Source organism: Amia ocellicauda, chromosome 20 (genome assembly GCF_036373705.1).
Source record: "Amia ocellicauda isolate fAmiCal2 chromosome 20, fAmiCal2.hap1, whole genome shotgun sequence".
Taxonomy (NCBI): Eukaryota; Metazoa; Chordata; class Actinopteri; order Amiiformes; family Amiidae; genus Amia; species Amia ocellicauda.
The window spans coordinates 11,560,650-11,587,991 of NC_089869.1; the positions used below are offsets into that span (position 1 = coordinate 11,560,650).

General features: G+C 48.2%; 1 protein-coding gene across 9 annotated transcripts; it reads right to left on the reverse strand.

Moving 5' to 3' along the window:
• zswim8 (zinc finger, SWIM-type containing 8) lies at window positions 1-26,043 on the reverse strand. 9 transcript variants are annotated; one of them, XM_066693713.1, is made up of 26 exons: window positions 25,796-26,043; window positions 20,546-20,699; window positions 20,267-20,361; window positions 16,099-16,271; window positions 13,348-13,455; window positions 13,012-13,093; window positions 12,487-12,607; window positions 11,740-11,941; window positions 11,421-11,596; window positions 9,957-11,193; window positions 8,547-8,678; window positions 8,208-8,387; window positions 7,770-7,953; window positions 6,925-7,023; window positions 5,744-5,868; window positions 5,236-5,530; window positions 4,816-4,968; window positions 4,463-4,685; window positions 3,828-4,117; window positions 3,405-3,628; window positions 2,801-3,301; window positions 2,191-2,368; window positions 1,876-2,046; window positions 838-957; window positions 429-607; window positions 1-345 (listed from the first exon to the last, which is right to left on the reverse strand). In XM_066693713.1, the coding sequence occupies exons 1-26, from the start codon at window positions 25,971-25,973 to the stop codon at window positions 142-144; spliced, it is 5,784 nt and encodes a 1,927-aa protein (XP_066549810.1). In that variant the 5' UTR covers window positions 25,974-26,043; the 3' UTR covers window positions 1-141. The 9 variants fall into 9 exon arrangements, with proteins under 9 accessions (XP_066549810.1, XP_066549809.1, XP_066549812.1 ...); XM_066693712.1 differs by having other exon boundaries at window positions 1,876-2,049; XM_066693715.1 differs by having other exon boundaries at window positions 1,876-2,049; window positions 2,191-2,389.
• Between the last annotated feature and the right edge of the window lie 1,299 nt (window positions 26,044-27,342).

The window sequence follows — 27,342 nt, forward strand, 5'->3', positions numbered from 1 at the left end:
ACTGAATGACTGGCTGACAGTGTAATGTGTTTGCAGACAAGGGCGTGAAGTGTGTGTGCGTGTGTAACAAACAAAACGAAAGTAGATGCATTTGGGAGAGGAGGGCCAGTGTGCTCATCGCGGATAGGCCTCGTTGTGTGCTCAGGGGGAGAAGGTGGCCATCTCCAGTGAGATCCGCTGCCACAGCTCCTTGGTCTGCTTGCCCCGCTTGAGGTTCTGCAGCACGTCGTTGAACTGCATCATGCCCACGGGCGTGAGGCAGAACGCACTGCGGGCGCTGCGGATGATGTTGACGAAATCGTCGTAGTCGGCGGGGGTCAGGTGGATGAGGCGGTGGTGGATGTACTGTGGGAGGAAGGGAGGAGGGCGTGTTAAACCACTGTGTGGCAGAGTTGGAGTCGGGGCAAGAGGAGTGCGTTTGGGCCAACCTGTAAGTACGCCTGCTGGCAGCGCTGGACCAGCTGGTGGAAGGCGGGCGTCCTCAGGTGGGCGTGGATGTGTGCGGGGTTGAGCCGCTGCAAGGCCTCCATGATGATCTCCTGGAGGACGAAGGGGCTCAGCACTCCCTTGGCGGCGCCCACGCAGAACTGGTACACATAGTTCACACCTGCGGGCACAACGCACCGGGTTAGAGCTCCGCGCCGCACCAGGTATGGCACTTCGACTTGACAAGCGGATCTCATAAAGCTCAAACAGAACAGAAGGACGCCACACGGTGGCGCCGAAACTCAGACTGCACCGACGCCCTCTCCCACACAGATGCATGTTGGCAAAAAAAGGTGCCCGCCAACTCCTCCCAATACTAGCCTTGTCGCCCTCCTCTGTGGTCCAGCTCACCTAAGCGGGCAGCCAGCCCCAGCAGCCACTTGACATCCTCGGTGTAAGGAGGGCTCCGGGAGAAATTGTTGGGGTGGTCGTTGTGAGCCCTGCGCCCCAGCATCTCCAGAGCCAGCATACCTGATCGGGCAGAGAGAGAAGTCTGTTATAATCACAGGCCCTGGCACGCCAGAGGCCCACAACACCAGAGCACATGAGCAACCAAGCTGAAGTAAATATACAGTGGCTCATTGAGCCCAAAAAGGTCTTCGTTACCTTGCAATTGAAGAGCAATATCGAGACCCAGAGATAAAGGAGCATGACATGGTGTATAGTGGTTTTATAGTGCCCTCAATGATCCACAAGCACAGTTACACAACCCAGTGCATAAGACATCCCAGCTGTGTCTCAGTGGCAGAAAGGGAGCAGTCAGTGCACGCTTTAACAGCAGGAATCACCCAAAAATGTCATTAGTCTAAGCTGCTCCCAGACCCCACGTCCCCAGTAGATAATCACACTCGTGATCTGGTTCCAAGCAGACATTTTATTACACACTACCAGAGTCATGCTAAATATAACCTAACAAAAGCAATCTCCCGGGAGGAAAAAAATACCTTCTTCCACCGTAACAACAGGTAGCAGTGACCTATTACATAAGTAACGCGGTGCTGCCCACGTTTACCCCTTTTAATTGAAGATGCGCATCCTCAGTGAACGAGGCGGCCGACACACCACGGGAGAAGTGGCAATTAAAACGCAGTTATCGCCGGGGAAAGCAATAAGAGACTGGGAAGCGCAAGGCAGCTAGTCTGTGAGCAAGCAAGAGCGAGGGCCATTAAGGTGAAATACTGCTGCTCCTCAGAGGAAATTAAAAACGGCTAAACATCTGTCCTGTAATGCTAAACGTGGGAGTTAAGCGCGCTTCTCAGGGAATCTCCTGCTATGGAGATTTGTATAGATAGTAATACTTCAGTAGCAAACAGGATATGCTATCATTCCCTTCTACTGCTTTAAACAGGGCCTTGGAAGAAGTGGTCGGTGTATTTCCTGTGATCTCACCGACTCTGTAGGCGGAGTGCAGGTAGTGCAGGCCTTGCTGGCTGATTGGCTGGCTGTGCTGCTCGTCTTCAGAAGGGAAGGGGGTGCTGACCAATGAGGCGGGCTGGGAGGAGAGGCCAGGAAGAGAAGCCCCCTGGATTGTCTGGATAGTGGAGCCAGTGTGGACACCACCTACTGGGGAGAAACGACAGCGACAAGTGGAGGTCAGCTGGGGAGACCAGGTGGTGCCGGACGTGCTGGATGTGCTTCATCCACTTTTTATACAGAAGGATGGTTGTACTGCCCAAAACGGGAAATCGGGGGTGATTCGCTGACCTGCCACAGTGGTGCTGAGAGGCAGGCCGGCCTCGGTGTGGTAGGGATGGACAGCGATCTGGGTCATGGACGGCACGGGCACACCCGGGAAGGTGACCGCAGTCGCTGCCAGGGGCGGATGAGGCCCTGTGGCCACTGAGAAAGGGTACTGGGCTCCAATAAAGGCAGGGTGCATTCCCTGAGGGGGCACACAGACACACTTAGAGTCAGTCAGACAGTGTTCTTGGGCACAGGCCCTGCTGGTGAGCCAGAACTACACAGAGAGAGAGAGAACAGGCCGTGAGGTCAGGAAGACAGCAGCAGAACAAGGTTAAGAAGGTTAAGGTTAAAAAAAATTACTATGGATTGACACTGTCAGAAGATTCCCCACTTTCCATATTCGTGATAGAAAAACAAAAGGAAAACACAGCTCTTATCTTAACAGTCAAATTGCTCGCTCGTTCTGAAACAGAGTGCTTTTCATACTTAACTTTTACATCAAACCCTCTGAAAAACAAGAATAAACATCGATTGAACTATACAAGAACCTGTAAAGATGCCTATAAAGCAATACTGAAAAAGACAAGTGTCCCCCGAACGAGGGAGACAGCTTCCCGGCTTCTCCCCTTACCTGTGGGTATCCGGCCCCGGACACAGGGAAGACAGTGGGCCGGGGCACGTGCTGCAGGGGGTGGCCCAGGTACTGCGGGGTGCAGACGGTGGGCAGGTGGGCCTGGATGGTGGTGTAGGGGTGCAGACTCTGGGTGTGGGGGTGCGCCATGGCCGAGCCGGGGATGGCGTGCGACTGGTAGATGGTGGAGCCCACGGAGATGACGGGCACCACGGCGGCCGCGGTCACTGTGGCGGTCACGGCCACGCCTCCCGTCTCCATGGCTCCCCCGCTGTCCAGGCCTCCACGTCCTGCCTCGGAGGGGCCTCGGCCCCCGGCCCCGCCATTGGCCCCACACCCCCCCGCTGGGCCCTCCCGCTGGGACCCCACGCCACCCCCCACGGTCTGCTCGTACAACCAGTACCACTGGTGGGCCACTTCGAACAGCACCTCCGGGTACACGCCCCCGCCCTTGGCAGCCTCTTCCACGGCCATGCAGGCCTTCTCCAGCATCACGTTGTCCTGCGAGCGGCAGAGAAGGGGGAGGTTAAAATCAAAGGTGAACGTCACAAGCAAAGACTTGAACAACACCTGACTTTCCACCCCAGACATCCTCAGTCCACACCTGCTCTTTACACTGGACCAGCGCCCTCTGGATCTCGTTGGGGTTGAGGGCGTGGGCGTGAGGCAGGCAGCTGAGGGCGAGCTCGGCCGCCGCCCGCACCATGTTGGGGTCACGGGCGCGCGAGGCTCGGTCCGCCAGAGACGCCACCTCGGGAGGGGTGAGGTGTCCATCCCAGCACTCCACCAGGATATTGAGAGCAGCGCTGCCGATCTCCATGGCCTGGCCTGGAAGACAGAGAGAGGGCGAGAATTCCCTTAATTAACCTCAATGGCCCATTTGAAGACACCAAAACGGGGGACAAATCGAAACCGGGGGAGATTGGACATTGAGACACATTGAGACGCTCGCCGTCACATTACAATCGACAGCAAAACAGACTCTGCTTCACTACACCAGACACAGAGACCAGGTCCCCAGCCTCACCTGTAATCCAGGATACGTGGGAAGAGTAAGTCCTGGAGAGCCAGTTGGGCGAGACGAAGTTGTGCAGGCCCAGGGCGTACAGGCCGATCTCAAAGGCACAGAGGTGCAGGTTGCGGTGGGGCCCCTGGTGGCCCCCGCTGGCAGAGGGCTGGGTGAAGATGGAGGTGGAGCTGTTGCCTCCGGCCTTGATGAGCACCGTCTTGGCCAGCTCGAAGTAGAAGTGCGCCGCCGCCTCAGAGGGCTGATTGGGGACGTGGGGCGCGTGGCATTCCGGGCGCCGTCCTTTGTACCTGCAAGAGCAAATCAGATGAAAACCCCCTGGAATCACTGGTGGCACAAACTTTGATCAGGTTTAAGAAAGGTTTATTTACTGCACTGCACACATTTGCTCTCCACATCTCCCTGTCCGCTTAGTGCTTTACAGATAAACAGTAGGCAGCATGGAGTCAGACCCTGGCCGGACTACTTAAACACTGCCGGAGCCCGTGTTTGGTTTGAATAATCTCCATGCTTGCCTGTGAGCCAGCGTGAACTCAGGCAATGTTTAAGTTACGCTCCGTGCAAACAGACAGGACACAGCTGCTCCTGCGGGGAGCCGAGAGGAGTGATGAGAGCGCAGTGTATTCACAGCTCACCGGCTGGTGTCGGCGCTCTTGGCTCGGGCTCCGCCGCCAGCCCTGCGCGAGCCGCTCGATGAGGAGGAGCCCAGCGAATCGGAGGACGAGCTGCTGATGCTGTCGCTGTCCTGGCCCCGTCCCCAGGAGGCCGCCGCCCAACCACCTCGTAGGGGGCGCCGGCTGAGCGTGGGCGAGCTGTCGGACGTGGTCTCGGGGGCACTGCTGTCGATGCTCGCCATGCCTGTCGACACAGGGAATGGCACAGACTCAACCCGCAGCAACGTCAAAGGGAAAGGTTGTCAAAATTCAGCAGCTGGCTTCGGATACTATGTTCATTATTGCGTTCCGGGCAGGCGATGAGGGATGGTTACCTGTGTGCTTCTTTTTCTGGCGGACCGGGGACCCCCAGCAGCGGCCACTGTAGGCCCCGCGGCCCCCCAGGGCGAGGCGGCTGGGCACCGTGCCCTCGGGCTTGAATGGGGCTGCCTCGCTCTGCTGCTCGCAGGTAGAGGGCTGGGCCCCGTCTGGAAAGCAAGACAGAGAAGTGGCTGATACACAAGTTCAGTCAGGTCAAACCACAAAGAACCACTGAGAGGAAAAGCGTTCCTCCTGGGTTTACAGCGAGACAAAGGGGTTGTTGTTTATATCAAGTCAAACCAGGTCAGGGCGCACATACAGAAGAGGTTTGTAGGAACACCACGTAGTCAACATCTCCTCAATGATTCTTACCCAGTTACTAGATCTTTCCTTGAGCACCCACCCCCACACTCTTGCCACTGCTCTCTCCTCACCCTGCTCTCTGTTGTCGCTGAAGTTCTCCCCCGCCGTGCCCTGTACGGAGCTCGACAGCCCAGGCTGGTGATTGGCCGTAGCCCCGCTGGCCACTGCCTGCACAGCGCTGGACCCTCCCCCCGCGACGGGGCCGGAGTGCTTGGCCCCACCCCCCGCGGCCCCGCCCACCCCTCCATGACTGTTGTGTTTGGAGGGGCTCTTCTGGCTGCTGGCCGCCGGTTTACTGGAGTAGAAAGAGCTCAGGGTCTGGGGCTTGTGGGTCTGGCTCTCCCGGTCCAGGAGCTTATCCAAGATCTGCAACAAAACACAGAAGTTCTTAAGGAAATAAAACACCTCAGAACTGAGTTTCCCTGTATTATAATCAGCAGACTTGACATATAAAAGATGGATGCACCACAACGCCAAGCAGAAAACGAAGGAGGCTGATACTCCACTCCAAATTCCACTGAGGAATTCTAGAATCTGGGGTGGCTCAGATCTCCCACAGAGCTCTACTGCATGGGTCACCTTTTTGAGCTTGCTCTGGTCATCCTTGTAAGTGATCATGAGGGCCAGGGCCAGGTCTCCCTTCTCCCTCCGCGTCCCCTCACACAACAAGGGGTGCTCGGCTTCGCTCACTGTGGTCTTCATCCCTGATTGGGAGAGAGAGAGCAGGGGCGAGAGAAGGAGAGAATCAGTCAAACAGGCTCCTTGTATAGTAGGCCATACTTCCGGTCATGTCTGGCCCCACATAAAACATTTGGTTCCCAGGGGCTGGTGTTTGGCGGCTTCAAAGACGTATATACTGGTGACTAATACTGTAATTTTCCAAGTCAGTAGACCCACTGAGGGGAATTGTATATAGTAGCTCATTTTTTACTCCGTGAACAGAAAGAACTCAACCTAGACCAGGGATGGGTTACAATTGTGCAATTTCACACTGATATCACGGATCACCCGAGAGCCCAATTACGCCACAGTCACGTTAAAGATTCAAGATCCCTTAATTGCAGCTTTTCTTTCCCCCTTCTCTTTCAAACGACTGTTCCAAGAAACAATATACCAGTTTGTGTTGCTGTGTATATATTATGTTGTTGTAATAATTGTCCTAAACGGCTGTAATCGTCCTTATCATTATAGTGGGGTGTTCAGTGCGGCACATTTATTACGCTGGCACAAGACTCCCTGTTAAAAGATCTGGCTAAATGGTTTTCCAGGGGCTGGTGCCAGACACTGTTTTCCACACAGATATTCTCATGGCTCAGCAAAGACAGGCATCTACTTTAAATGTGCATGGAGGTACTAATGATGTCAGACAGAGGGGCCCAAGACACATTTAAATCACATACCCAACAGCTAAAAGGACTAGACGGGAGCATTAGTCCAGACCTGGTACCTGCTATTGCTCGGGGCAAAGCGATCAGCAGGGTGATTGAGAAATATTGGTTGCACAGCACTGATGCGAGGGAAGTGTCTGCACTGGGAACAAAGACAGCTGGGATTTCTACGAGGTGCTGTTCTCATTTATGCATGGAGGAGGGAGGATTCGATTTTTGAGCTAGAGTGGGAAATGCCAAGGCCTTTAATACTCCTGACAGACCTGCCATATTTACACTTAACCACAAGAGGGCTCTGTATCTCTGAAAATATTAAAACCATTTAAACAGAAGTTCTTGGTACAGCGAGATAAGCGGGGCGCAGGGTCTTACCCAGCGCAGCTACTGCAGCCTCGAAGCCCAGCTCCTCATCACCTGGCATCTCGTTGTTACGGTTACGGCTCGGGGGCCGGGAGCCCGTGGGAGAGACCACTGCAGGAACCGTACAGGAAGCAAAACGATCAAACACAGTCTCCCGATACGTGATAGGACTGCCCTGGCCTGATGTTTCAAATGAAAAACATGCAATCACACCATTAACATTATGCACTGTATCATTTTTTGGAGCTATAACAGTATTCTATACGTGTGTGTGTGTGTGTGTACGTATGTGTGTGTGTGTGTCTATATGCCTGTAGCATATTTGGGATATGTCATGCTTCTTAGCTTATTTCATATCTTTGCAAATTTGTCTTTTCAGTTATTAGAAAACATTTATGCAACTGACTCATACAAAGCAATTTCAAATAATTATCGCTTTTGATAGCACAGCATTGCCAGTCTAATTAACCTGCTATAAAGAGACACCAGCAAATTATACAAATTATATTGGCAATCAATTTTTTTCTCACAAATCTTCATTTTACTAAGAGAAACTGAATCTTCTATATCTCTTATGTCCTACACATACAGAACGTCATTGTGTACAAGTATTAAATCATCAAATCGCAGGAATTTACGAAACCTCACAAATCTTAGACATCAAGTGGGAAAAAAAAAAATCTAATGAAACTACATAGTCCTGTCCTGCTTGCATCAACAGTACTTAAACAATGGGCCGCAGTGCTCTGCAGTCTGCTAAGGGCCTACACTGGCCTCACAGGGCCGAGAGGGGTGGGGGTTGAACTCGGGCAATGTGCGAACAGAGCCGTGTGCAGTTTGTTCCCTGAGGGACTGACCGGGAGTGCAGAGTACATCGAAAATGAAGCTGGCCAGCATGAGGGGCAACACGGGCCGGTAGTCGCAGAAGTTGCCGTCCCTCAGCTGCTCGGCGCGGTCTCGGATGGCACTCATCTCCACCAGCCCCAGAGGGATCTTCTTCAGCAGCGCCACCACCTCCGACTCCTGGTACGCCAGCTTGACCTGCAGGGACAGGGTACGGGGTCACACAGGGGTCAGTGACGTACTGCACGGGGGAACTTCATGGGCACTCCCCATAAGTGTCAGTGAGGGCTGGTTAAGGTACAATCTCACAGGTCACTCCGAGGAACTGTGGGATAACCTAGAATCTAGAACAAAGAACCTAAACCTAGAGCTAGAACAAAGAAGAAAGCTTTTTGGAATCAACAGTTATTCAATGGTTGAAAAGGGGAGATATAAATGAATGAATAAGTTACCTCCAGGGCCTTGGTGGAGGCCGGGGGCCGCTGCAGCTCCAGGGAGAACATGCCGGTGCTGAAGGCCAGGTTGTGGTACTCGGGCCTCTCGCTGAGCACCGTCAGCAGGAAGGCTGCCTTGGACAGGGTGTTGGTGGCCACCTGGGTCTGCCGGCTAGTCGACACTTTGCTTTTCTTGCCCTGCCGAGACACCCGAGACAGTATTACTCACGTGCCCTTCACAGACCATCGAAAAACAAGTCCAGTTTGGGGGATCTAAGTTTTCTATACAGTTTCGGGAGAGTGAGTGTGTGTGTGTGTGTGTGTGTGTGTGTGTGTGAGAGCGGTGTGGACAGGCACCTTGGTCTGAGGCTGCTCCACCTTCAGGTCAGGAGGGTTGGCCAGGAGATCCCCAGCCAGCTCTACCGCCAGCCGGCATGCCTCGTTACTGTAGCCATGAGCGTGCAGGGCCTCCGCACAGGCAAACAGCACCTGCAGCACAGGGGGAAACACGCTCATATAGGACACTGCCACAAAAAAGGAAACAACTACATCAGCTAGGTACTGTTGCCGATCCCTGACTACTACGCTCCAAATCTGTGATTTTACCACAAACTCTTTTACTACATGAAATACAAAAAAATGTAAACCACAAAAAGCCAAAATCTCTTTTGCTGTTCCATTGGCTCTGTTAAAACTGGAAAAATGCTCTTCTACATCAAACAGGCATCACAGCTGTTGGTATTGAATTCAGCGGTAGTCACACAATGACCGTACTTATCCTGCTCAAACTAAATGAGAGTGCCTATTTTTAAAAAGTGCCTGATAATTTGGGCAATTGGGATGCATTTAGATGTTTATTTTTTGTTGCTCTTTACATACATCAACTTAAAAAAAATGTAATGGATAGCCCACAATGTTATTGTAATCTGATGTTCTGCAGTGACAAGCTTTATCTTTAATTTATCAGTAGTAGCAACAAAGCAGGTAATAAAGATGTATAAATATGTAACAATTAAATGCATTTATTCTTAGGTCAGGTGCTGTGTGGTTACAATAAAATCAGAGCAGATAAAAAATGCATGTCCCCGAAAAGACCATCAGCCAGGATTGAGAGATTCTATTTTGGAAGCATCATTTCCTCTATAAACAAAGTCACTCCAAATATAAGGAGGTCTCAGTTCACAGATACATCTCGAATTGCCCTTTTGAGCTCTGAACGCCTCATTTCCTGCATGCAGCTCCCAGTTCAGCTTGAGAGAGACGACATTAATTAAAGATGAAAATGACTGAGCCAGTCGGTGGAAATAAAATGGTAGTAATACATTTAAACAAAAACATAAGCCATACATATATATATCTAGATCATGTTGCATTGTCTTTATGCACATTTTATCACTAAAGCAATCATTTTCCCCATTTCATGTCATTCCTGTGGTAATAACAGCTGCAAACATATTCAATTTAAGCAGCTATGACAGTTGCACTTCCTGAGCAATAAGACCTTAACATTTAGAGAGTATACCGACTGTGCCAAGGAAATGCCCAGGGGCCACGATTTGGCTGTAAACCAACAAGTTAGGGATGTTCATTAAAGCAGTGACACTGTAATCTTTTTCCAGAGTAAACAGATGGATTGGGTTTACAGCTGACATGCCTACAATACGACGGCAGAGCAGAGCACACTTAGCAATCAGAAGCCGTTAAATGGAACAATTAAAAAAAAAGAGAGAGAGAGCTCAGTGATACAAAGGCAGTCCCTCGACTCACCTCCATTTGTCCCTCCTGCTCCAGTGGCTTGATCCCAGCGAAGATGTCCGGCTCCTCTTCGGGGTTGCCATCCGGCGCCCCTCGCTCTCCCCCCTCCTCTGAGGCGGCACTCAGGTAGTAGGCCTGGTAGTCATCCTCTCCCACGGGGTCGGCGGCCTCGACGGGCTCTGGGGCTGCGGCCGGCTTGGCCCGGTCCACCTCTCCCTCTCTGTGAGCTCGGGGCGGCTTGGCAGAGGTGGCGGGAGAGATGGAGGCAGCAGCGGCGGGGGCAGGGGGGCGGCCGTCCTCGCTGGGGTCCTCGCTGCCGTCCAGCTCCATCTCGGCCTCCAGCTCCACCTCCTTCTCCAAGACGGCAGGCACGCTCTCTTTGGAGAAGCAGGCCGCCGCCTCCGGGGCCGGCGCCGCGTGGGCCACCCTCTTCCCCTCAAACGCTGGCTCCTTGGCGCTATTGCTGACGCTGTACTTACGTGGCTCCCTCAGCAAGGGGCTGGGGGCCGGCAGCAGTTCAGGCGGAGGGGGCAAGAAGTCGAAGGTGTTGCTGGCTTCGGCCCCCAGCGCCAGGCTAGAGCCGTCGTCCATGCTGAGCTCGGCCAGGTCGGGCTCCAGGGAGCTGTCTTCGCTGCTGGTGCGCCGCTTGCTGCTCCCGTGTTTGCTGCCGATACTGATCGGGCCACTGCAGACTTTCCCGCCCTGAGCCAGCTTGGCCTTGCTACCCATGGAGGAGGACCCGCCCGCACCTCCCTTGTACATTCCCTTATTTTCTTCCAAAGACAGCCCCCCACCCCCTCCCAGTCTGCCCCCCAGTACAAGCACACCGCTGCCCCCTCCAGCAGACAGCCCTTTCCTCTTTCCAATGATGGTCTCTTTGGGTCTGACTGCCACCTCTTGCTGAAGGGAGTGGCCACCACGACCCTTGTGATCAGATCCGCTGCCCCCCTCCAAGCCGCCGCCTCGGCTGCCACCCCCCCCGGGCTCCTGGGCATCCCCCGGCCCGGCCCTTCCCCCCCGCGACAGCTGCACGGCCCTGGCCCAGCAGAAGGACGCGCTCTTCTTGTCGGCGCTGCAGTAGGTAATGCCGGGCAAGGGGTAGGCCACCTCCCAGTTGAAATAACAGGATTCCACAGCCGGTTTGAAGCCCTGAAAGAGCTTGTCCAGGGACTTGCGGTGCTGCCCGCGCTTCACGATCTCTATGACCTTCAAGTGCCACTGCTTCAGCTGAGCGCACAGCTCCCAGCGCCTGGGGACAGAGACACACAGGTGACTACAGCAGGCCACACCCCCAGCCCTGATTGCAATCACAGCAATATAACATTATCTTCATTAGATTTCTTAGCAGACGCTCGTATCCAGGGAGACTTACAATTTACAATACATCACATATCACTTTTTACTCCCTCCCTCTCCACTTGCCTAAATCAAATGCCCAGCAGGAGGAGAGAGTTGAAGCATTACAGAGTGAATTACCTCTGGGGGCTCATGGTGGGATCGAGCACTGCCAGCCTCCACAGCACCACCATCTCGTCACACATGCTGGCACAGGCGTGGGCGGCCACCTCCGACTGCCCGTTGCTGCGGCCCGTGTGTCCGCTGGCGCTGCTATGAGAGGCGGAGGTGCGCACGCTGTACCACCAGCCAATGATCTGAGGAGAGGGCAACTGTTTAGGAGCAGACCCTGATGACAGAGGGTGGGTTGAATGGTGTCCCACATGCATGCATAGCTTGGCGTCAATGTGTGTGTGTGTGTGTGTGTGTGTGTGTGTGTGTGTGAGAAGGGGATCTGTACCTGCTCATAGGTGAGGCACTGCTCCGTCAGGATCTCCAGCAGAGGTGCCGCGTTGCTGTCTCTCCTCTTAAACATCTCCCTGACGATGGACAGCAGGTTCCAGATGCCCTCGGGCTCCCGTCCCCGTAGGGGTCTCAGCAGGCAGGCCCACTCCGCCGCGGCCGGAGGCTCCGTGGATGACAGGTACATGGAGTTCACATCGCTGCGGGGAAACAACAAAGTCAAGGAGAGGACCGGCCTGGCCCCCAGCATCGCTACCCAGCTTCCCTGGGGCAGAGGTTTCTGTGGCCCTGCCCAGATCTGTCTCAGGACTGTGTGAAGAAGAAACAAGTGTGTTTCGTGGGCTGAATTTAAGGGCAACCCCTAAATAAGTCTGTGCAAGAAATGTAAAGAGATCGGAGGTTTCAAAAGATGCAACGTGAAGCTGGTGGCAACAGGCCGATGGAGAAATCAACAGTGATCCTAAAGACCAGTATACTTTTATTGATCGATTATAACAAAAAAATAACCATTACATTGAAAAAAATTATGCAGAGGCAAAAGCAAACCACAGTCTTGGGTTTCTTCTGAAGCACTCCCCCAGTCATGTGCAATAACCACAGTCAATTTGGCAGCCAGTGCAGGAAAGCCACAGGTTACAAGAACAGAAACCGAGCGCAGCTGCACAGAGGATAGATACAAGATTGGGAAAGCTATCTCGCTGCTCCTCCTCACCCCCATGCCGCCCGCTCCCCAGCTCCACCTCACCTAAACACAACTGGTGAGGGCCCACAGAACTTGTGCAGCGTCTTCTTGATGTTGTCGCTGAGCGTCGACTCGTCCAAATACCAGGTGCTCTGGTCAGAGGCCGAGGGGCCCGCAGTGGGGTCTAGGCAGAGAGAGGGTTTGCATTATTGATAGGATTAGTGATCCCTTCATCCCTCCTCAGTGTCTAAATCACCCCACAATAAACACCTTCCTTTAGGATTGTGCAACAGCTCTTCAAAACGCAGTGACCGATTAGGAAAGTAAACAGAATGCATGGAACCAAAGATGATAAATCCATAAACTGATCCTTGTCATATTAACAGGAGTGCCTTGACACAGGGGTAAAACAAATGCCATTCAGTACAATTACACAAAACTGCACAATTTAAGGGTTTTTGGGCGTTTTAATATGGAAGGCTTCTAGTTATAAATACATGTACATAAACAGGTTAGATGACCCATAGTTTTCTGTAGCTCTTATCATGTTAAGCAGCTGCCGACTTCCAGGGCGTGCGTGCACTGTACCTGGTGCTCCACAGACCGTGTTGATGGCCGTGGACTGGGACGACAGCAGTTCATCCAGGAGGCGCTGGGCCGTGGGCAGTATCTGGTACCAGACAAAAAAAAAAAAAAAACAGTCTTAAAGGACCTGGGGATTATAGAGAGTCTATTGATCTCGACACCAGCGCTACAGAGTGGGCAGATACAGATTAACTTCTTTCCTACAGATCAGCTTTCTTCACACACGAGAAACCGATACGACTCAGCCCACAAACAGGAATCCCACGGTCTTCAGCCCTCCCTCTAGATCCTTTCCACAATCCTCCTAATTTCAGAGTCCACTGCCATTGTGACTCTTACCTGCTGGGGCAGCTCGCTGATGAGGTACTGGGCGAATTTCTGCAGCTGGTCTCTCTGCAGCCGTGACAGGGACTCGGACACCGGGGCTCGGAGGCACACCGCGGAAGCCTGGGGAGGAGGCCGGAGAAAATGGTATCAGCAGCTGGATCTGAAACCTTAAGCTCTAGTTGTTATATCTACTACTGAAACCCGACCTGGGATCATATCTGTATGAAAACAAAACAGCAGCTGCAGGGTTCAAGCCTGGGTCGTGATGTAGGTTTGTGTGATCTACATTGGTAGTGCCACTGAGAACCACACCACACACTGCACGAGGGAGCCCACACACCATTCAGATCTGCCTCGGGGTAACTGCAATGATAACACATGGGACGTACTCGAATACTATTTGAATAATGCAAATGTGCACGGTTTCATTTTTTCCATTTTAAGTCTCCTTTTAAGAACAATGGTGTCCTTCCAAGTGAACAGTGTAAATTGGGCATGAAAATGTTTGCTTAGCCCTATAAAGGTTGGACATCACAGGTATTGAAGATTCCATGCTAAACATCTGTAACTTTCACAATTATACTGATTACAATCCATAGATTATGTAAGAATTATTTTATAGAATACTTATATTTTTTTTGCCAAGAATTACTTTATATTCAACTTGTTCTACATGATGCGTACCATAAATTACCAGGCAGAAACCGTTCACAATTAAAGTGTGATTGATTTATGCCACAAAAAGTGTAAAAACAAAAGAAAAAACTGCTCCCTTAAATGGCAAAGATTAAATAAAGTTCTGCCTCCTTATGAGTAGCATTTGCACTATGCTGTAATCATCTCAAATCACATCAATTGCTTGAACCATCAACATTATCAACAGATCATAAACCCCTGTACATAAGGTTAGTGTAGTATAATATATACACATTAAAACTATTACTGTGACGATGTGTTTTGCAGGTTGCCATGACTTCCAGCTCCAACACTAAAGGAAGACACGAATGCAACACAAACAAGTCCTGTTGCAGTCCTATTGCAAAGCTCCTGCCGTGGATGCCGCTATCTCCGAGCTGCTGGGTGTGCTATATGTAAACTCAGTTTGCCCAGCGTGACACAGGGGATTTCTGCAAGAGTGTCTGTAGCAGATAAACGCACCGATAACTCCCGGGTGAAAACCACACTGTGCCTTCACAGCCCCGACACCAAAAGGGCAGGCTAAATTGAGACACCCAGAGACCCACGCAGGGCGTTTTTACACCAATAAACAAACCCAGCACTGTGAGCTTTCTGTAGCACCTTGCACGACAGTTTGAAGGCACCAGCAATGAATTACAGTAGGAAACCGATGCATGGAACTGCTCTGCACAGCCAAGCAGTATTAAATGGAGCATTTCTCAGAACCGTAGCTACACTCCCACTTTTAGTTTCACATAACTAACGGTCAATATGGGCAGGAAGACCGTAATCCCACACAGTGCTTAATTACTCTGCAGCTAATCCACAGCTTTTAATACCATATCTAATGCGGCTCACGTGCATTTTGTAATGGTCTCTGGGAGAGTATGAAAGAGAAGTCTGTGCACTTCTCACTCTAGGTTTGACAATTTCTCCAGTCGGATCCGTTTACAGAGTGCTTCAGAGATTTAAAACATTTGAGAATTGCACCGTCTGTTCTGTAAATCACCAAAGCGACACAGAACACAGATAATCCTGCAATTGAGGATTTTTATTTTTCCTTGTAACTTGCAGAATAAGTTTGCCAAAGACTTCCGATACATACCATTAAGCCTAAACACATTCTAACACAATGTCAGTAACAAGTCAGGCATCAGTAGAGGAAATACACAAAGGAAATGTGGTTCCTTTTGAAATATCAAACTGGGGGTAAAATTAAGTATGCCAAAGTTCAATAAGCTGTGCTAGAAAGTAAGATTTTCAGAACTCTCTGAAACTTATTCCGTCCAAACAGCTGCGATATGGAGCCGGGTGTCTTGTTGTTAGCGACACACATGAAATTAGACTGTTGAAAGGCAGGCACAAAACACAAGCGCTTGCGGTGCTGAGACTGAGCGAGCTGCTGCCCACAGAGGCCCTTGATGTGGCCAGATGCCTACTCCTGGCAGACAGCTCAAAGCACCAGCAGTGCAGATACCGGGGCTGTGCAAAGCCCCCTCTCCAGGATATCAGGGCTGTGCAGGGCTGCACCCCCACCCTGACACACTTTAAACAAGCACAGTGGACACACACATCTTAAATATAATACATATATACACATACAGAGACATTATGCACAGCTATACAGTGCAAGAACAGGGATGCCATCATTATAGATTTTTTCTATAGGTGTGTGTGTGTTTGTGAGTGTGCATGTAGACATAACAGAAGCTGAAATGTTTATTATAAGAGTTTAGTTAACCAAATATTACAGTATTACAGTGACTATTATTCTAAATACTATTCATATTGGCAAAGAATCAGAGAAGGATGAACAAAAATAAAACTTTGACGGGGGGGCGGAGGGTTAACTTTCTCGCCCTTGTTTTTCTCTGTTGAGAGTGAGAGGTGAAAAAGATCAAAAGACAGCCTACTCATTACCCAACTAACTAGAAGAGACAATAGATTTTTTTTTTTTTTTTTAAGTATCAGAGGTAATCCTCAAACTGAAGTAGTATTAGTGTTCAGTGTTTTTTTCTTTACACTCAACCCTGCATAGCACCCTGTGTGCGAGGTGTAGAGGTTTGTAGTGACGCTCACACTCACATTGTGTATCCTGAAGAGACACAGGGCCACGACGTGGGCGCACCACTTGGCCCCAGCTCCGCAGGTACAGCTACAGGAAGTGATGCGGCAGCGGTCGAACATCACGGCAACATTGTAGGCACCTTTGGACTGGGCCGCCTGGGGAGACACCACTGTGGCGCTGAGATGGAAACCTGCCAGGAGAGAGAGCGGGGAGTGGGTGAGACACGGCTCAGTGCCTGACAAAGCAGATTAAAAACAGAAGATCACACCACTACACAGCGCTTCCACATTGAAGACAAGCCTTGAGACACATGGGACCACAGCGCCGCACTACAGTGAGCGTCTGACAGCACCACCTTTATTATATTCTTCTAGACGCGTCACCTCATCTACCACCGGATTGCGTAAGAGTTTATTCAATATAATTAAATAAGAATACTATGAAGACAACAGCATTGAAATGAAATAACTATGAGAGAGACCAGGATTTGAGGAAGACATAAATATGCAGATATATAGAGAGGGATAGGAAATGCATAAACATATATGTTTCAGTCTCTAACTCTACAACTCACGAAGCATTTTACATATATGAATAATGATCAGATTTTAAGCGTTTTTGAAAACTGGTCGATTACAAGAATCTATGGATGTGACTTTGGATGGAAATCTTCAGACATGTTCTAAAACACGTCTAGGCACGGCTTTAAACAGGCCGTGCTGTGGTCAGCATGAGGCGCACTTTGAATAATAGAAAGTGGTTCCTCTCAAAATAGCCAGCCAGTGGACTCGCGGAGAAAAACAAAGGTCTTCGCACAACCCAGAGCGCCAGATAGCACTGCTCTGGCTGAGGCTAAGCAGTCAGGAAATGAAACACCCTTTATTTTAGTATTATGACAAGAGACGACAAGCACAGCCTTTTACACGTTGGCTGCCTGCCAGAGTGAACTAATAAAGGCTGTAGGAGGTGGACTTGTCCAGGAGGCAACTGTCACAGCTGGCTTGAATCGAAGTTAAACAGCTCTTAAATGTAACGGTGGTTGCACTGAGCTACTTTTGTTGTTATTCTGATGGCACCTTCTTGCTGCTCATGATAAAAATAAAAAACAAACTCCCTGGGACCAATTTGTATATTGGGTGGGGAGGTATTTCATAAACAGAAAAAAACTGATATTTTGGGATTTCCGAATGACTCGCTTATGCATCATAATCAGAAAGCATCTCAGATTCATTAACAATTAGAAAACATCAGAAAGAATATCAGTTAGCTGCGTGGCACAAGAGAGTCTTTACAAAGGAATTTGTTCCATTCAATATTCTCACTTCCTCTCGAGTTGGTGCTGAAGTCCAGTGAACCTAGTCGGGCTAATGACACTTTACACGCAGCCACATCACTTATAGTCATTTAGGGATATTAAAAGCCTTGTAATCCTTTAATGTTCAGAGGCAATTTCTATTAATCCATCCATTCATCTGAGCACGAAGCATCAGAAAAACACAGCCGGGGTGAGGGAGAAAAAAAAAAAAAAAAAAAAAAAAACTCACTACAATCTATGGTAGAGCAAAATTCCAACAGTGCATTCATGAAATAACTCCACTTTTTATGTCCTCTAATGTCACCAAGGCATTTTTTCTTTTGTTACAGAGTGGAAGTTAAAGCTGTAGATATCAATCGTGTCATTCACAGAGCAAGTTCATTGAGGGCAGCCTCCAGCCATGACACCAGTAGGTCCTGACATGACCTGTATTTAAGGGTCTATTGCTGCACAAGCTTGTAAAACAATTACAAAAACAGTGCCAGCCAAACATGTTTAACAGTGTACAGAACAGCTAAGGGCTGTTCTCTGTAGGAAGCAAACATTCATCTCCACAGCACAAACGGCAAGATCTGGGCTGTCCTGAACTGAAGGGCTGTGTCCGGCTGGGCTCTGTGCCCACTTATCCCAAATAACAAAGATAGAGATCACAGAGAGTTAGAGGGGAAATTGATATTACTTGATATGACAGTTTTGTGGAACTGCACTCAGAAAGCAGGCCACATTTGGAGGATGTTTGTCTTGGACTGGACACGCCTGCATTCAAAGGCAGAAGAAAAGCTCTCGTCTTCTACCCACTGTTGTCTTAACTTCTAGATGCAGCCTCGCGTTTGTGCTGTGGGGTGGGGGGGCGGGGACTTGGAAATGAATGAGACTGACTCAAGAGTAGCAGCAGGTCTTCAAATGAGCAACTGAAACTATTAAATCCAGCGCTCGGAAAACAGACGTTTCTGCCGTGCGGCTGAAGCAGACTCTTGGGGACCCTTTGAGCAACAGCTGGATGAGATCCTCAGATCAACAACGTGCTACCAGCCAAGCACAGAAAACGAGCCAGGCAGCCTCCTCATGATTGCAATCACTCTTATAATCTGGCAGACAAAACAATTGCGTATTCATTTGTGCTCGCAGAACAGAAAGAAAATGTTGGCCCTTAAGCCACGCCGCAATCCTGTACTGGTCATTAACCAGAAACCACAGTCTTGTCATCTAGATCCATTTTCCCATGTGGCATGGTGTCTTTACAGGAGGCTCCCCCCCCCCCCACTCCAGCTGCAATCTGGACATAATCCAGCCTCCCGATTCCAGCTGGCAGTCCAGAGAGAGCCGAGCCTTTTTAATCCAGTCATCAGCGGAGAGCAGGGCTGGCATGCTGGGAGACGCCCGTGCCGAGGAGTGGATCCTCACATGGTCGTGTCATGTCGACGAAAGCAGCTCAGGACGGATTTAAAGCAAGATCTCTCACACTGAACTGCGTTACGAGAGCACAGCAATCTGCATGCAAGGAAAGCTCAGCCATAGGTACCACACCTGATTTAAGGGTTTACAGAAATAGCCAACTATCTTGTAGATCTCATATGAAGCTGTGGCCTACATTTCAGGACCCAAAAGCCAAAAAATACTACAGCTTTGACCGTTTAGACAAAGGACACCTCACTAACATCTTCGCTAGGGGATAGGTCAAGTGTATACCACCGACAACCAGAGTTGAGAAGCAGTCTCTGGACTAAAGAGATATTCATTTAGTAAAATATCCAAGCAGATGTTTCTGAAGCACGCGTTTATCTTAAATGTGTTAAATGCAAACAAGGACAAAACAAATTCTAAACACTTTCAGGGTTTCAGGGCATTGTTGGCATAGTTAACATCAAATGTGTAATGCAGGAGGGGGAATTACAATTACAACTGTATTGCAGAGAAATCAAACCAAGGGGGTTTCCCAGGTTATCCCAGCACAACAACACAAGGCCAGGCCATAGACTTCAAAATATTGACTCTTATTAAACTTGAGTCCGGCTGTCAGGTGTTTAAATGATTAGGTTAAGTTAATTAAATAACACCAAGCACAGTACTCTCCCCTACCTTCTCATAACAGTTTGGCTCCTGCTTCCTACAGAGAAAAGCCCTTCACTGCTCTGAACACTGTTAAACATATTTGGCTGACATTTACACGTCTTTTGTTTCACTATCAATGCAGATTTTTTCCCTTGCTGTGAAATCAAACCATACTATTTCTCTTCTTGGAAGCCCAAACAGATTCAAAATTTTGGGGACATCCATTACCCTGAGATGTTTGAAAATTGTCATTATGACAGAATGACACGTCGAGCTCAAAACTGGATTATGGAAGACAACACAATATGTTTTTGGTTAATATATGGCAGACCTGTGGTCAATGTAGGCTTAAGTATCAAGCATATGCAGCATATCTCAACTGACGTCTGTTGAAAGTTGAACAATATAGCGATGAGTGATTTTCCTACAGCAATGTGAGAATGATTGTACCTTTATCGTTTGCATTATTACAGACTACTGCTGCCTCTCTCAGATTCTTATGCTTAACTTTGGATCTCATTAAGCACAAATAGCTTATTCCTGGGTAATAAATGGCTCATAAAAGAGAGCCTGCCAACACACACTGAACACATCCTGAGAGAGTATATAAAGCTCCATCAATATTTTACTGCTGAAAAACTAAATCCCCACAGCCCTGTAAGTGGAGTCATCCCCTTTTCATCGAACACCATCAAAGTCACGCGTCGGTCAAAGACACTTTTCAGCTGCATTTCCCAGCTGGGGGCAAATGTCATTCATTTAGTAACATCATAGAAGCGCCCTCCCCTTCCCACAGAGCGGGTCGTGCCCTTTCTTACCGATCTGCAGCGGGTCCTTCACCGCCCTCATCCGGTACAGCTGCTCTCCCCTCTGGAACTCGTCAGCGCTGCCATTGGCCAGGCAGGAGTACAGCCTGCAGCAAAACACAGAGCATAAATTGGAGCAAACACTCACACAGTAACAACACTAAAAACAACAGAAATTGAACATGTTTCGACCAGACAACGACTGTGTCTTCGTTCAACGTCTTTGTTGAATGTCCAAGAGAGGTTGCAATGAGGTATGACCGGGCAGTGTGTGCGAGGGCGTGGCCGTACCTGATGTCCTCCTCATTCTCGGGGAAACTCCAGTAGGCGATGCGCAGTTGCAGCTGCTCTGGCACAGGAGGGTAGACCTTCTCCACCACCTCGAAGGGGATGTGGAAGGCCACCTGCTTGGCAGAGAGCTCGACCAGCGGGATCACCTGACCATCTGGAGGGACAGAGGAAGTAAAACTAGAACATTCTAAGCTGGGTTTGCAGTCATTTGGAGCTGATGCGTCTCAAAGAAAGTCAAGAGGAAATCGTTAATGGTGACAAAAACTTTGCTTTGCTTGCATGTGCCAAACTATAGTAAGCCTTTTGGCAAATGGGAGAAAGCTGCAATTTCACACATTATTAACTCCATTGCTCTTACACAGTCATTGCCCCTCTCCCCGATGAATAAGTACCAACTACACAATTGCCTACTTTTGTCTTACCTCTTTCCAATATTTGAATATACAGAATTAAAAACACAATCTATGGACTGAATACTTGTGCTTTATGAAAGGGTAGCAACACCATCTGCACACACACACACACCAGAAGTAAACCTATGAACCAAGAGATGTTTTGTCATGAATTTTCCATTAATATTCATAGAAAAAGACTAATGTCAGGTGGATCAGTCATATAAGTGAATAAATCCATGACAGCAAGACAATGCTCAGAGTTGGGTGGCCTAGCAGCAACAGAAACACTGCACTACATTAAAAACATTTTCCAACATGATAAGCACCTTTGCTTAATTTGTTTTTGTTTTGTTCTTTAATTAAAATATGTTTTGAAGCGTCTAATTATTGCAATTTTAAATTGGTAGTTTACACATTCCTCTATTTCAAAACAAGATTTATTTCTGCCATTTCCACACAAAAAAAAAAGTGTGGTGTGGCAGCCAACATGTTACAAATATGTCAGGTTCTTCAGAAGCTGTTCTTGGGAAAGAAAAAGAAAAGAGCCACAATACTCACCTTCCAAGATGTATTATAATGTGGCAGACAAACACTTATGTAAAAGGTATTTGTAAAAAATATATACATTAAAAGCTGCACATCCATGTAAAGAATGATGGAACATTCTAAAAATCCAAAGGGAATAGAAAGCACAAACACGGAGGTGCAAAATCTGTGAAAGAGCAGGCCAGACCAATTTCCAATGCCAATTAACACTGATATTCTAACAAAACATTAAATGGCTTGAGTGGCTGAGTGTTTTCATTGCGCTATACAAGACAGACATCCAGTCTGCTTGTCATACAACTTGTGAACTCCCTGTTAAACTAATTACCCTTGAGCGTTCTGCAGTAGTCACTGCTCCGGTCTCAAAATAGCCGAATACCAACTCACATGCCAAAGTTTAATACCAAGTCCAAGACAGTAGTCCTCAAGACTCGGTTTTCTTAGACAGGGTTTAACCACAAAACATACTATCCTAAATACTGGTGCCCATGTCACCAATCAAGTCTTAAAGCATACAATTACTTTGTACAATTAACAATCTTGCAAAAACTATTTTTTGGAAGTCCAACTCTGTCTGCATCATTCAGAGTACTTGCACGTACCGAGCACGTTGAAGAGAACACCCCCAGGAGGGAAAGCTGTGAATCTGAACAAACGGAGACTGAAGCTGTGCTCAATAGAAGGCATTGTACCAGAGTAGCAGAACTCCTTCCCACAGACGGCACGGCAGCACCAAGTAGGCACGCAAAAACAGGGTTGAGTCGGGCGTTTTGCTCTCAACAACTGTGTGCTGTGTGCGTCCGTCTGTCTCCACACATACCCGAGCCTGTCGGAGGCCCTTTGCAGGCATGGAGCCGTACTGTGACAGAGAAAGACTCCCCACACACATAGCATTGCCCATCACTGGATGACTACTGTAGAGATTAGCTTGGAACGCTCTATATTACCCTGTGGTATACGGGTACACTGGAAACAAGATTCATAACGCAAATATTGGAATTGGTCATAGGTTTGTGGGGACTAAAGAATTGTGGGAAAATCTGGTCAGGGTTGATTCAAGCTAGGAAGGGAGAATAATTTTATTATGACACGAAAAAAGGATTATCATTCCCTGACCAATAAGGACCCTTATATTCCATTCCACTTTCAAAATATACAAATATCCGATAACAAAATAAAAGTGAACTGTTGTGTGGAAACATTAAGTGCATTTAAAGCAGATGGAATTAAAAGCACGTTGTAATGACGGGACTAAGAACGAATCATCCAGACCACACCATGCTTTCCTCCATCTATTGACTGAGCACGGCCATTCCAGACTAGCTCCTGCAGCCCCCTGGGACAGTGCCGCACTTTGAGCCCACTCACAGATAACGAACGCACAAAGATGGCCCAGGTGTTACACAGCCTGGTCACACCTGCTCAGCCAAGGCTATGGGAGAGTCAATGAGTCACTGCTTTCAGGAGATACAGACTACAATGGTGGTTAAAGTGCCCATTACTGTGACTCAGCACAGATGCTCAAACTTACATTAAAACCTGCTGCCAAAAGAAACACAGAAAGCAATTCACTTCCAAGGCTGGTTGCACACACTTCCCAGTCCTGGAACAATGTTATTTTAGGAAATGTAATCCAACACTGGTGGTAATCCAGAGCAGTGAAACCAGCTATTAATATAATGTCATGTACTTTTATACCTGCTTCAACATTTTTTTATTCTACAGTGTAAGAAAGGATAGGTTATCAGTAGTACCTGGAGGACAAAATCTGTATTAGAAATCAGTCATTATTTGAACAGTTTGAAAAAAAGACTCACTAATCAGACCATAAAGCCCTCCTAAGCATCGGGATTAGTTTCTGGCCACCCCTCCTCTTGAGCTCTAATAACTAGACAGTTTAGAAAACACTCAGCACAAGGTTTTAACATGGTATTGATATTTGTGCAAGTAACCGCTATGCACAAAATAGTGAAAGGCATGTCAATGTACGCATTCACACCACAGGGGGTTGCAATTTGCAGAAAAGATTGAGATCCTTGATATTAGCCTGCACTGGCTTCAGAGTCCATCAGCTCTGACCATTAATCCTAAAAGCTCCCGGTCCCACTAGGCAGATTTCCACAAACATATGTGCTCCTACTTTACAAAGAAAACCAGATCTAGAAAACTTGGTAGGGTAAACACGGCTGAACTATCCTCCTTTCTGGTTCTAAGAAGAAGAGGAAAAGAAAGAACAGGAAACAAAACTAAAATATTAAGGCAGGGTTTAAAAAAACTCCTGAAATTCTAAGAACACGGTGGGGGCGGGGGCCAGGGTATAGACTCACACATTTGGCTGTTTTTCCTCCAGCTGGCAAAGGGGGAGATGTGGCCTAATTCGAAACAGCCTGAAACACCAGCTCATGTATTCCAGTGAATCACTCATGAGGGGGGTTGGCAGGGCTGATAGCGTACCCTTTGCACAACACTCTGCTCTCGAACAGTGCTGAGTAGTACAAGGCACCGGTGCAGCAGCACGAGATTTCACAGTATGTCAACAAATGCACTCCGGAGAAACCCTGGCTTGGCATTCACCCACATTGCTATTGACCATAGCCTGGGAGCAATGGTCACTTAAGAAAATCCCTATTGTCCGTTTTACTTTTACCATTTAGGTTACTTTAACCCTTTTCAGTCCATAATTAAAAGTAAATTGGACTGTTATGGATGATACAGGGACCACACTTGGTCAGAGAATGAGCTTTGTCCCCAACTGCACTGAAATTACTTTATTACACTTATATGACAGTCCAAGCGGAGACTGAATCAAGTACCATCAATCGCTTCATTTAGACCGTTAACCTGAACTTTGGGATGAAGTGCTGGGTTTCTTTTTTTTTTTTTTTTTTTAATCAGCTGCCGCATTGAAACGCTCTGGTGTGTTAAGGAAATGTTACATAACATAACACAGCATTGTGGAGCAATTCAAACCAATTAGGCTGTGCAGCAATCTGCGCCTCAGGTTTATACACAAAAACGAACGCCCTGGTCGAGTTCTAGAAATCCAACCCGTGGCTCTTCTACAAACTGCACCCATCTACACAAATGTTGTCCATTTTATCTCCAAAAGAATACAACAAACTTCAATACAATACAACCTCAGTTGCTAACTTTGTGATTTTCCAGAAGTAAAGGATGTTGTAAAGGATGACCATGGCCAAAAGTGAGCAGTTTAGATAGGTAAGTAGATACCTGCATCTTTGTGCCAATAGGCTACAAGGATACCGGTCCAACACACTTCCTTCTATCAAGCGATCTGTCCGTGTCGTAGTGGGAACGCAACTCTGAAGCACATTACAAAGCAATGCTAATGTAGGGCACTCTGATTTTCTCAAGGCTTTTCATCCCTGTAACAGTTAACAAAAAAACAACCCTGTTCTTAGTTCAGAGGTTACGGAGTCTCCCGTGGGGGTGGGGGTGACATTGTGCAGCTGGATGAGCATTCATTCAGCTGTGACTTTCAGCTCTGACAGAGTGGCCATTGTTAAGTACAGTATGTGGCACCATCTCAAAGCAGAGGGAAGGTGTAAACCCTGGTGCGCTGGCCCGGGTCCAGAAACCCTATAAAACCTAGAGAGCCTGGAAAATACAAGTCAGACCCGCTAGTCATTTGAACTAATTAAGCTCAACACAAAAAAGTAATCATAATAGTGGTGAGAATTGGGGCTGAAACATCCCACCGTTTCTTGTGCTTGGTTTTCGTTCTCAACAACTAGGACTTAAGTTGCATTTTGTCGTATATTGTAACTTGCACTGATTGTCTTGTACTGTATTATGTACAAGCACGTGTTAATATGTGTTCAGTTTCTCGCTGGGTTCAATGGTGGTTGGGAGTATTTTTTGGAGAGTAGAGTAGAAGGCACAGTGCTGACTTGTGGTTTTAAATTAAAAATGATATAGCCTCAATGGATGTTATTTTTGACAGCAGATTGGCAGGGTTACCTATGGGAGGAAAACCTGAAGGGAAGCAGGATCAATAAACAAAAAGATCTAGGTGACATTTCTACAGACCAAAACAACGTAGTAATGTAAAGTAATGACAATACTACTTTAAAATCTTCTAAAGAATGAATGACAAAATCTTGTGGAGTAGAAGTGTGTCATCTAACTTGAAATTAAAATACAAAGTTTCCACTTAATACAATGTTCCCATGAGGAAAACTCACATTTATATTCATTCCAAATTTATTACAAATCTAATGAAACTGAACAGTACTTGTAGGCGTTTTCCATATGGCTTGTTGACTGTATTTGTAATTACTGCGGTTACCTTTGACTTTCACAGTAGGAGAGTTGGGTCCGGCCGATTGCTTCCTCCACCCTCTCCAGTTCTGACACAGGCTCTCCGCCTCCGAGATGAAGGAGCACAGGGAGTCCTCCTCGAAGCGGTCCGAGTCCTCGAAAGAGAACCTCTCCCCGTCCTCCCACTCGGCAAACATGAGTTCCATCACATTCACCGGGGCTCTTCCTCTGGGATGTGGAGCGACGACGGCAAACCCCAACTGCCCCCCACCCCCCTCCCTCCCTCCCCCCCACCCCCCAGGAAAAGACCAGGAACTACAAGGTCTGCGAGTGAGGGACTCACAGCCCAACACTTTCTGAAGTCTGTGCAGCTGGGGGAAGGGAGCAAGAACAATCACACCAAAACCCTGAAGTGGGACTCTTCTGGCCACAGTTCATATGTGCAACAGTCTTTTCTCTGCTTTCAAGTTGCTGTTTGCTTGGTCTTTGTGTGTATTTTTTTCCAACGTCTGAACAAAAGTCTGGACTGTTACAAAGATCCCATGTAGACCGCAGCTCTCATCTGATCACATCTCCACTTTTGTTTATGTGCGGTGTTGTTGATGATGATGATCTCCCAGTTGTCTAGTTTGTGGATTCGTATGGGACTGAAATGCACAGCTTGAAGGTTCAAAAATCCAACCCAACAAGGATAGCAGATGTGTGCGTGTATCCCTTTCCTCAAATATATGAACACTAGAGTTATCTTTCCAGCACAAAAAAACAACTACAGGTTTTGGAAAAGTTGGAACCTATCAACGAGGGCATTCAAAAAAACTATTCACTAAGACTAAACTTCACATGTCATTACCGAGTTACTATTTGTCCACCTATTGTTTGCTTAGAAATGGACAAGCCTTAACAAAAAAAACGTCAGCATGGGCTGCAATGATTAAATATACGAACCCAATCAGAATACAAGCGGTCTTTATAATAAAACCATAGATCTAGGCTCCTTACTGCAATGTCAACACAAACACTGAGGGACTTCACTCGGGATGAACTCTAATGGTCCTTGAATGCCAGACTGGCTTGTTCATGGTAGGTAGGGTCGTTTGTCAAAGCAGCACCTTTGCACAGTACTCAAGTGTCCTGAAGAAAGTAATGCATTTGAATCGGATGACAGACGTGTCCCAACACAAAACAGATCCGTCTGTCTGTCTGTCTGTCTGTCTATCTATCGCCCTCCCATGTGAGGGGATCTGCTGGAAACTGTATCCATCCCGGCCGGACACGTGGTTATCCTGCTGTGTGTGTTGACCTCCGGCATGGGTGCTGTCCTGAGTGGGTGACCCCCTCCCCGACCCCGTCCTTATCGCATGTTTCTCGTCCTGATAGTCTGATCAGCACTTGACCACCACTGTCACGGACAAATGAGATCCGCTGTAGGGGTCCTCCTTCGGGATTCAACCCGGTTATGTAACTATCCCAGTGAGCGGAGCCGGCAGCGGAGCAAATCCACGACTCGTAGACCGAGACTGAGACGGAGAGGAAATGAAGGACCAAGTTTTGAGAAGGTGCTCCCCCCTTCAGACC